We start from the raw sequence: 10,235 nt of genomic DNA, 5'->3' as shown, positions 1-10,235 counted from the left end.
TTTCCCTAAAAATTTTGAAAGGCATAAAAAAAAACCTTCAAACGCTAATTTTGCAAGTGTCGCGTGCATTCATGGTGGGACATGCTTGAAAGACTCGAGACAATTTCTATTTAACTTTTGAAAAGATTTTGATTTTCGGGATATACATATATATATATATATATATATATATATATATATATATATATATTTTTTTTTTTTTTTTTGCAAAATGTGTATGATCGTGTCATCTGAGAATTTGAATTGAAGTGCTGTCGAAAAACACACTCAATTTCCTTCTTCACCAATTCCTGGTTTTGCTAAACAGGACATGTTTCTTGGCTTTCAGGCATCCGTTCCCCTTCTTGTAAGACTCTTTTTTCCTCAGCTTCGTGACTTTTTCTAAGCATCTTCCCTTTCATTCCCTCGTTTTGTGCGGTATTTTGGCTTCTTTATTTGCCTCTGACTCTATCTTGTGAAAAAAGATCCCATTTTTCCTATCTGGGTATGTTCAACTTTCCCTCTTCTGGCGTTCTGAAATTTCTTCCTGTGTTTTCCATGGTTTTGGAATCTTGGGTTTGTTTCTTTGAGTGATCTTGTTAAAATGGTTTTTTGTTATTTTTGGCTGTTTTCGGATTCTTTCAGAAAGTCTTTCAATTTTTTTTATTGAGGAAAAGCATCCTGATGTTTTTGAATTTTAGCAGTCGTTTTCAATTCTTTATGTTTTCCCTTCTTATTTATTCGAGCTGTTGTTTGTATTTTCATTCCGTTTCTTGTAGCCTGTGGTTGTCTTTAGATGGCTTAAACAATATATTTGACTACTAAAGAATCATCATTCGGCTTTGTTTCTTCAACTCCTTTCTTCTTTTTTTTGTCACTGGGTCTTAAAATTTATCATTTGAGAATTTTTTCTGTCCTCAAGGTTGTTTTCTGTTGATCAGCATGCTCTTTCTCTGCTTCCTTTAGTACTAGGCTTTAGTTTAACATGCATAACCCCCCTGTAGCATGTATTCATATTATTGGACAGAACACATGTGACAATTTAATAAACACGGATTGTGCAATAAGTTGTAATTATAATGTGTAATAATTATTTCTGCTGTATTTGTTGTGAGTTTCTTATAGTCATCATATATCTTGTTATGTTATAATCAGGTGCTCCACGAGAACTGATTGGATAGAGCTTTTATAATACACACACACACACACAAAAGAGGATTGCCCTTATTTGCAAAACGATGGGAGATCACTTTGTTTTTCTGGTTGATCATTTGCTCACCGAATCGACTTTGGAGGCTGCTATTGAAAGTACGAATTTTTTGAATCGTGTGGCACCTACGACAATCAATGGTACATCGACTAGTTGCTCATCCCATGAGGATTTTGAAGGTAGTCTGTCATCAAGAAAAGTGGTGGAGTGCAGGATATGTCAGGACGAAGATTTCGATTCAAATATGGAGACACCTTGCTCTTGCTGTGGAAGTTTAAAGGTATATTGTTTTAAGTTTTTGTTTTGCTTCTGCCATGGAGATTTTGTGTTTAATGATGTTGCAGTTAATCTTGTCATGAGTTCCTTCAATTGAAATGGCCTACATTGATCGGCTTATACCTCTATTCTGCCTCACTTTCAGTATGCTCACCGTAAATGCATACAGAGGTGGTGCAACGAGAAAGGCGACACCATGTGTGAAATATGCCATCAGGTGAGCTTCTAGTTTCTAGCATTTCTTAAAGGTGAATTCAGCTTCTATGAGTCTCTTGAAATCTTTTTTACCATTGTCTAAATTGTGTATTTCTGTGTCAATTTCAGCAATTCAAGCCTGCATATACGGCACCACCCCCCATTTTTCGTTTGGGAGGACAGCCAATGAACTTGACGTAACCTTTTCTTAATATTGAGTTTTGATCTCATTTAGCATGTGTTGCAGAAGGGTTTTTCAGAACTTTATGTAGTTTTTCTCATCACTAAATCAGCTGGTTGTTATCAGGGGACATTGGCAAATTGCTAGAAGCGACTCAAACGAACCTCATATTATTACAATGGTGTCAACAGACAGAAGTTTCCTTGATCTGGACTATGACGAGTATTCAGTTTCTACTACTCGAAGCATAGCTTGCTGTCGCTCAGTTGCCATGCTGGTAATTCTCTTACCTTTCTTTATTTGAAATTCTTTGGACATTCAAAAGATTGATTCTCCTTGCTCCAAATTGTCTTATCACTCATGCATCAAGTGCTTTTGAGCGCAACCCACTGACTTACTTGTGGGTTATTTAAATGGGTGATGTGGCTCAATGTAGACAACACATAGAAATAGTATCAGACACGGTCAAGAAGAAGAATGATTTGTATTCCTCGTAGGAAGATGGGAAATGTTCAAATTATGGACAAAAAAAATTCACATGGGCTGGACTTTCTAGAACGGATACTTGGTTTTAAAGTGTGTAGCGACCGTAGAAGTTACAGCTTGGCTACATATTTGGTGGCATGCATACTAACGTCTTCTGTTGGTGCAGTTCATGGTTCTCTTGATCCTGCGACATACTCTTCCGGTCATTGTTAGTCGAGTTGGGAACTATTCTTTCACACTGATCATGGTAAGTTCCTATGGTATACACCAAGAACGAAAATTTTTCAAGCATTGTGATATAATTAACCTATTTTTGGGTGTGTGTTGCAGCTGCTGATGCTGCGAGTTACTGGGATTATCCTGCCAATTTGCATAATACTAAAAGCAGTGACTTCCATCCTACGTAGCCGACACCGACAGGTATATCTGATAGCCACGCACAACTCTAGTTATTCGGACTCCCCTACCTTTGTTCTTACTGAAATGTCTATTTTTACTGCTTCCTACAAGCTTTCTTATGTGAATCGTTGTTTCGCCCAGTCTTGAGCTAGTAACACTTTTAGTGTTTTAAACTCACTTAAAACATAGGAAAATGTAGTCAGAAATATAGCAGCATTTTGCAATATAATATGGAAAAGAAAACATTAAAAATTCAATATATGCCCCCATGAATAGCTGGAAAGCCTGCTCATTTAGTTTCTCATGGGGTGGCATTTAACAGGCAAATCTGCCATTCTCTCCATCTGATGAGGAAGCTAGTCCATTGGCATTACATCGGCCACATGTTATAGATGAACATTAATAACTTGTCACGTTCATCCATCCTTTGTTTGTACTTCGCGTTCGATACATTTTGCTGATGAAAAAGCATGGATGCTGCCCACAGAGAACAGGAAATAGCAAGTGCAGATTTTTTGATTGGGTTTTAGTTGAGAAGCTTCAGAGATGCGTTTGTGAATAAATATATACATTCTATAAATAAAATTTACGTAGAATTAAAGTCAAGATTGTGTAGAACTTCAACCAAACGGGCATTCATAGATGTTAGATAATATTTGTTTCAAATCCAAAATGTATATATAACTCAAACATCCATTATTCAAGCTAGCTTGCGTGCGTAAAACAATAACCACTATTCACATGTACCAAATGAAAAAACTAACATAATTATTTGATAAAGGAATTTGTGACAAGTCGTCTTAAAAAATTTACATTGATTAACTTGATATTCAGAAAACAAAATATTAAATAAGAAGCATAAGTGATTTGTTTAAAAGGAAAAATATATACAACTAATGAATTATCATAATGATAATTTTACAGTACATATATAGCCGAAAGTATAATGCATTTATGCAAAATGACTTCCAACCAAAATTTCTTTCCCATTACCCACGAAAAGAAAAATACATTCCATCCAATTTACTACGTTTTGTAAGTATATAATAACCAACATTTGATTAAAATCTAAGCCTAAACTCCAATCCTTGGAATATTTGAACTTGTTACAACATTCTCACTACATCTGCTTCTGTTGCCACTGAAGCTGCCTCTTATTCTTGATGAAATCTTAGCAAACACTTCCTCCCTTCGGGGGCGGTTCGCGTACAGAATCCACAGGGCAAGACTCAGCATGACTCCTACTGATATAAGTGCTAATCCGGCATTTACAAGACGAAGATTGTGCTCCAATGGAGGACAATAGTCTGTGGTTATGTTTCTGAAAGTATCACGTACAAAATTACAGTTTTGAAAGTTTAAGAGAGGCGGGGCATAGTGTTCAAGGGCATAGCTGACGTTTGTTGCTGCCACCAGTTCAGCGTACATGTTGGGAGTGAGTCTACCGACGCTGCTGCAAAGGTTATTTGCTGACACCATGCAAGTATAGTTTTGCCAAACCTGTAGTAGCCATGATAAAGAAGTCTGTTAATTAATACTCAAGTTTTGGCCATACTTGAGAGGTTCAAGTAAATCAAGCTACTTGCGAGTACTAGCTTTCCTTGAAGTCACCTTGAGCTAGCTAAAACCAAGTTTAAGTACTAGATTGAGTCAAACTCGCTCATGTTTTACTTGGGTTAGAGTGCTCCTGCTTGAACTCTGATATTTATTTACAACCAAGTTCGATCTAATTTAAAGTGATTGCACTATTTCATAAAACATCTGGTTTTGCATATAATTTTTATGAATATTGAAGGAAACTTTAACCACCGCAACCTCCTTCGAGATAGAGAGATTGATTGGTGCTCGAGTTGCTTGAGCTAGCATTCAAGTGACTCGATAAGCATTTGAGTCGACTCAAGGCTGACTCACTACTAGATTACGCTCATGTGCTCATGCGGTGAATTTTATCGATTTAAGTTCGGGTGGTGACCGCTTGAGCATCACTCGCTCCACCAAACACCTAGGCAATTCTAGATAGTCCCTTGCATTTACCTAAAATTGCAAAACACCTTGCCGCACTCGTTCAATAATTTTCTCCGGAGAATACAAAAAAGTATAAGCAAGAGATGCAAAAAAGTATCAACTGTATCAGCTATGCTTACCAGAGAAGCATTGTCAACTGAAATTTCTTGAGCTGAACATGAACGATCTTGCAGCTGGGAGTCATAAGGATAGCACAGTGGAGGTATCAGTGGACCTGATTGGTTGTAATAATTTGAAGCAGCGTGCGGACGTGGATTTGAGTTGGCAATAGAGCCTACAAATCCATTGGCAATGTTAACGATATCATTGATCACTTGTTTGCTTTTGAATAGAGTTTGGTTAGTAGTTCTCTGGTCAACACAAGGAAGGATGTTGCTTAGTGCAGTTTCAGCGTGAGGATTCTCGACCCATTCGCTCATGGCCATGCATGTGTCAGTGATTGCACTGAAACAGAGAATACACCATTTTCAGCCACAAAAGCTTTACAATTGTATCAAGAGCATTGACTAAATTTTGAAGATCACTTGGGCACATGGAGATTGCTCCCACAATTCAGAAAATGTCATTTTTTTACCATTTCGTGAGGACATGGCCCAGAAGTAATAAAGTATCAAAATCAAGTACGTAATGGAACAAACGCATATCATCGTACGAAACTAATGAATATAAGAAAAAAACTCAACCTTCTTAACTTTACAATGATCTAAGTGCATGATTCCATGAGTTAACCATTCTTACAAAAGGGTATGAATAGGTCATAATTTCTAAAACTGTCAAAAGTATTAATCTGTTAAAGCCTTATCAAAATCCATAGTTGAATAACATAACACTAAAAGGTAGCCTTTACTTCATGCAGGACCTTGTATCAAAACCATCTAAAACCTTAAAAAAAACATAAACAAAAGTCCATCTGCAACAAAATTAAGTATCTTACTTGTTAAGAATAACAAAAACTCCACAAAGAATGAATGTAACTGCAACGAGTAACCATCCACTAGTGATGAATCTGCAGCAATATGACGGAACATAAGAAAATTTACAAACACAGATACTCTAGAACACTTTTCCTTGAATTCAAGAAATTCTTATTTAATAATGTAATCAACTGTATAACATGACAAAGCATAAAAGGAAGGAAAAAAATATAAACAAAGAAACTAACATGTAAATTGCATGTTGATGGCCAAGGATAGATAGCACTGCAATTAGAAAATAATCACTCATTAGATAACATCTAAAGTTCTGAACCAAGTATTTCATTTGGTAGACCAGAGTTAGGCCACTTATAAAAAGAGCTAGGACAATAAAAAAATTCAAGTTATGAAAGGACCATTTAAAGCAGTTAACAAATAAATTGTATATATAAATGATAGAAATTTTCAACCTTCGTTTTTTTATCAAAACAGTAGACATTTCACTCCTCTCGATACTGTTTTTGAAAAATATTACCGTGTTGCTATTCTGTAATCCAGTAAAAGTCATAAACAAACATTTGATTTTACTGGTTAAGGATAAAATTCGTCCGAAAGCAGTTTGGCATAGGATGTTAGGTACACCAGCAGACGTACCAAGGCCTATAATGGATATGACGAGCATCACCACTGCAACAGCTATTAGTACTGCTCTCCTACAATAAGGTGACTAGTTATAAATGTAACATGAGTCGAAGATTTAGTCACAAAAATACCACAGGTGGTATATAAACATACTCTGTATTGAAGATTTTTCGTACTTTTCCCGAGTTTTCGTTGGTTTTCTGCTCCAAAGTATCTGCTGCACTGTTTAACTCCACATTTAACCGGTCAATATCATCCTTGACATCTGAAGGAAGGAAAATCTGGGCGACACTGACAGTTTTTGCCAGCGACAAATATTCCGTGACATTTCTTAGCGTCTGCACCGTGTACTCTGACTGGTTTACAACATAGCTCAAAGTATGAAATGCTTCTCCATGAAATTTATCCTGTCCTACAGAAAGTAAAATACATCCAATCCTGTTGACAAAGAAGCAGATCACAGAAAAAATCAATATAATCGGCAGAAAATACCCAGCGACTAAAAAATTAATAGTAAATGGACATAAACTATAAAATGGGAGCATCGCATTTTAGTTACAGAGATTTATCTAAAATAAATTTGTGTACTCGACGCTAACGATGCAAAGATCAACCATGAGGTAATTTGCTAAAAGTATTCAGAAGAGTTCCCTTCAACAGAAAGGCGACAATAATTGGATTCGACCCTCTTTTATACAGTAACAAATTTATATCCTCATAAGAGTTGGGCGCCAAAGGGAAAAAAAGACCTTTAATTATATGCATCAAATAAAGCAGCGGAAATGGAATAAAAGTGTAAGAGAAGCTATACTACTTAGCATTGAACGTATTGAAATCATATAATCCCAATAATCTAGCTCGTCCTTGGTCATGAGATGAATGCTTGAAATCTTTTTTTTCCCTAATGATATTGAGTTCATCACGGTAACATTGATGGCAGATTGCACAAAACCACATCAATTATCTCAAGAATTGTCAGATAAGGACAACGGGACAAGTAAGTGTCCGACACAGAAAGAAGATGCCAGCATAAAACAGACTTCAGACTAAGACTTGAAAACAAGCAAATCAAATAAACAATGGACTCTGAATAAAAACGTTCGAGCATTGATGATTACATTTAATCAAAGCAAGATGGTATGAGTTTAGATTATTACGCTGCAGCACTGGTGAAGATGATAAGCAGGACAAGACATATCCTGAGTGACCAGCTTGATTCTTTGCCGTTGATAGATATTTTCCATCCACAAAAATGATGTATAATAAGAGCCAAGCCAAATGAAATAAACCACAAAGCAGCGACAATGAAAGCTGCAGCACCCGTAAATCCGACAGACTGATACAAATATAAATAAGCTTAATATAAAAATTGTCATAAGCACTAACATTAATATTTACCACTGCAGTATTGATTGACAAGGAAAACATAAATACATATTATGATAATACATGTGTGACAAGCTAATACGGCCGCTTGATTACCAGATATTTAATTAACAATTATTGATTATAAACTGCTCTCATCATCTCGTAAAACAATCATTGTTTACTACTTTACTCAATTTGTAAGATTAGTTACGAGTAGGATTCTCTTTAACACAATGTCTTAAAGAATATCGAACACAGGAATAGCATTCATCCTTAGGATAAGCTTTCTATCTCGAGATTATTGGTTAGCAATACGACTTTTCAACAAATCAAACGAGAAAAATTTTAAAATTCTTGTACTTCGCAAACTATTGCACAAGAATGCAACAGATTTTGTAGAGTGTAAAAATGCCAAACAAGCACTAACATCAATGACAATTATAGCCATACATCAGATAGTTCACAGTATCATTTGCTTAATCAGAAATTCCCCTAAAGTATCCACAACATTTCTATATCAAACACACTGCCTAAACTTTTTTAAGGAGGACTTGTGTTAATGATGACACATATGTCAACATATATCGGCCTAATTTTTATCAGACGGTTAAGAAGGCGTGAGGTGATCCCTGACTTCTCCATTGAGCGAATACACGTTTAATGTATTAACTATGCTGTGAAAATCTTTTTCATCTTAATGCAAGTGAAAGCTAAAACATGAACTTGATGGAAAAACTTCTCAAGCTATTATTATTAGAGAACTCGGAAGTCATTGTAAAGCAAGGAGAACAGGGATTACAGCCCAATAATGTCTGTTGGCAATGTCCCATCCACCTCTGTATTTATGAAATCCGGCAAGAATGTCAGGCCTCTTTGTCCTGTTCCCTGCCAATATAAGAGTTTTCACATCGTTGGCCGGCCCTGGAGCTTCTGCAGCCGCACTTAATATTTCATCCTTCCATGACCCCAAATTCTCTTCTCCTGCATATGTGTTGCAATTGAAATTAAATTATTGAGAAGAAATGAAACTTCATTGCCAAAAATGAATTTAATATCCATGAAGACAGAAAGTTTAACGTCAGATTTCTGAAATAATCTGGAAAGAGTGTAAAATAGGCAATCCCAATAGTGAGAGAAACTGTAATATACAAATCAAATTTCCATTTCAATATTCTACAACATTCCATAAGACAATAAAAAACTATAACTTAATTGCACAGCTACTTAATTGCAATTCAAGAAACTTTATTAATGATCTAAAAAAAGAAAGAAACTTTATTAACCTCCAACCAGCATTAGAATCAAAGAAACAAAGGAAATGTAAGATGCAGTATATAATTGTTAATAAAAGCTTAGATTACGCCAAAAACTACTCTACCGCATTAAAGACACTAAAAAAATGACAAAAATATAGGATCCCAGTTTCCAAATCATCCAAGAAAACGCATACGAATTGCTAGCAATATAATTTGAACATTAACAACACCAACGTTAAAATAAAAATCAACACAACCCAGTTGCCAAAATCTCAAAGAGAAGAATAAACCAACCAAAGAAGGCCTTGAAAGGTTCCCTTGGGTTGGAAAGCGCAAAGCTTGAGCTCAAGAAAATGGAGAGAGCAATGAAAATAACAGCCAAGAACGAAAGGGCCCTCGGTTCCATATTCTAATCCCACATCAACCATTCATATGAGACCACTGCAGCATCAAGAAATCCTCATTCTGATAGAAAGAAATCATATCATGTATTTATTAATTTCCTTGTCACACATAAAGGGGTCATTCATTTCACATTTTCTTTCTGTTACGATTACTTTTTTTCCTTCAAAAAAAATAAAGGGTTGGATTTGTAAACGAAGGCAAATCTTGGAGAAATCTTGTTAAACAAAGATCTCCTCAGAGGAGAAAAAAATATGCATATACATACATCTACATATACATACATCTATATATATATGTGTGTGTGTGTGTGTGGTGTTGGGGGTGGGGCTGAAAGGGACGGGGTTGTAAATGGAGCAAGTGAATGAATAAAGAAGCAGCGGTGATGTTCTGAAAGACTCGAGCTTGCTTTTTAGCCTCTTGTCCTTATTCGTCATTATTAGTTCAACTAATTTACTATTTTTGAATTTTAGTTTTAATTGATTGAAAAAATTAGACATTTGATTCTTTTTTTACCACAATTTCGTTAAATTATATAGAAACTCGTTCAGTTTCATACATTAAAAATAAATATGGTGATCATAATTAATATACAATTTTTATATTTTTTATAAATCTAATTCTACTCCCTCTTATTAAATTTTTATTTTCGATTTTATACCAAAAGCTTTATAATATGTTTTATATGACAGAGTGATTAGTTAATTTTATTGGAAAAGTTAATATTTGAATTTCACCTCAAATGTATTAATGAAAACTTAGGATAAAAATTATTTAATTTGACAATGAATTACATTTATAAGTAGTGATTAGTGAATTACATAAATCTCATTAGTGAAAACAGTTTTTGTTCATAGTTTTGATAGATTTTATAAATTTCTTGATAGAAAATAATTTATATA

General features: G+C 35.0%; 2 protein-coding genes across 6 annotated transcripts; one reads left to right on the top strand and one right to left on the bottom strand.

Annotated features, from left to right (window-relative positions):
- The first annotated feature begins 214 nt into the window (after window positions 1–214).
- LOC140830493 (uncharacterized) lies at window positions 215–3,379 on the top strand. Of its 4 annotated transcripts, none has more exons than XM_073193836.1 (8): window positions 215–346; window positions 1,135–1,469; window positions 1,611–1,682; window positions 1,790–1,857; window positions 1,968–2,118; window positions 2,494–2,574; window positions 2,658–2,747; window positions 3,049–3,379. In XM_073193836.1, exons 2-8 carry the CDS (start codon window positions 1,218–1,220, stop codon window positions 3,127–3,129), a joined length of 795 nt encoding a protein of 264 aa, XP_073049937.1. In that variant the 5' UTR covers window positions 215–346; window positions 1,135–1,217; the 3' UTR covers window positions 3,130–3,379. The 4 variants fall into 4 exon arrangements, with proteins under 4 accessions (XP_073049937.1, XP_073049936.1, XP_073049935.1 ...); XM_073193835.1 differs by having other exon boundaries at window positions 215–484; XM_073193834.1 differs by having other exon boundaries at window positions 215–555.
- Window positions 3,380–3,688: 309 nt separating this feature from the next.
- LOC140830492 (uncharacterized) lies at window positions 3,689–9,654 on the bottom strand. 2 transcript variants are annotated; one of them, XM_073193832.1, is made up of 9 exons: window positions 9,226–9,654; window positions 8,475–8,656; window positions 7,465–7,643; window positions 6,484–6,745; window positions 6,320–6,392; window positions 5,914–5,950; window positions 5,686–5,757; window positions 4,871–5,195; window positions 3,689–4,226 (listed from the first exon to the last, which is right to left on the bottom strand). In XM_073193832.1, exons 1-9 carry the CDS (start codon window positions 9,335–9,337, stop codon window positions 3,801–3,803), a joined length of 1,668 nt encoding a protein of 555 aa, XP_073049933.1. In that variant the 5' UTR covers window positions 9,338–9,654; the 3' UTR covers window positions 3,689–3,800. The 2 variants fall into 2 exon arrangements, with proteins under 2 accessions (XP_073049933.1, XP_073049932.1); XM_073193831.1 differs by having other exon boundaries at window positions 6,320–6,378; window positions 6,461–6,745; window positions 9,226–9,651.
- Between the last annotated feature and the right edge of the window lie 581 nt (window positions 9,655–10,235).

Source organism: Primulina eburnea, chromosome 4, assembly GCF_022965805.1.
Source record: "Primulina eburnea isolate SZY01 chromosome 4, ASM2296580v1, whole genome shotgun sequence".
NCBI classification, from domain to species: Eukaryota; Viridiplantae; Streptophyta; class Magnoliopsida; order Lamiales; family Gesneriaceae; genus Primulina; species Primulina eburnea.
This window is presented reverse-complemented; position numbering and strand designations above follow the sequence as displayed.

Coding starts and splice junctions, on each gene's coding strand:
- LOC140830492 (XM_073193831.1), bottom strand. CDS start 9,337: ATGGAACCGAGGGCCCTTTCGTTCTTGGCTGTTATTTTCATTGCTCTC. Junction 5,196..5,685: donor GTTTTTGTTATTCTTAACAA/GTAAGATACTTA, acceptor TCTCTGTTTCAG/TGCAATCACTGACACATGCA. Junction 4,227..4,870: donor CAGTTGACAATGCTTCTCTG/GTAAGCATAGCT, acceptor TGGCTACTACAG/GTTTGGCAAAACTATACTTG.
- LOC140830493 (XM_073193836.1), top strand. CDS start 1,218: ATGGGAGATCACTTTGTTTTTCTGGTTGATCATTTGCTCACCGAATCG. Junction 1,470..1,610: donor CTTGCTGTGGAAGTTTAAAG/GTATATTGTTTT, acceptor CCTCACTTTCAG/TATGCTCACCGTAAATGCAT. Junction 2,119..2,493: donor GTCGCTCAGTTGCCATGCTG/GTAATTCTCTTA, acceptor CTGTTGGTGCAG/TTCATGGTTCTCTTGATCCT.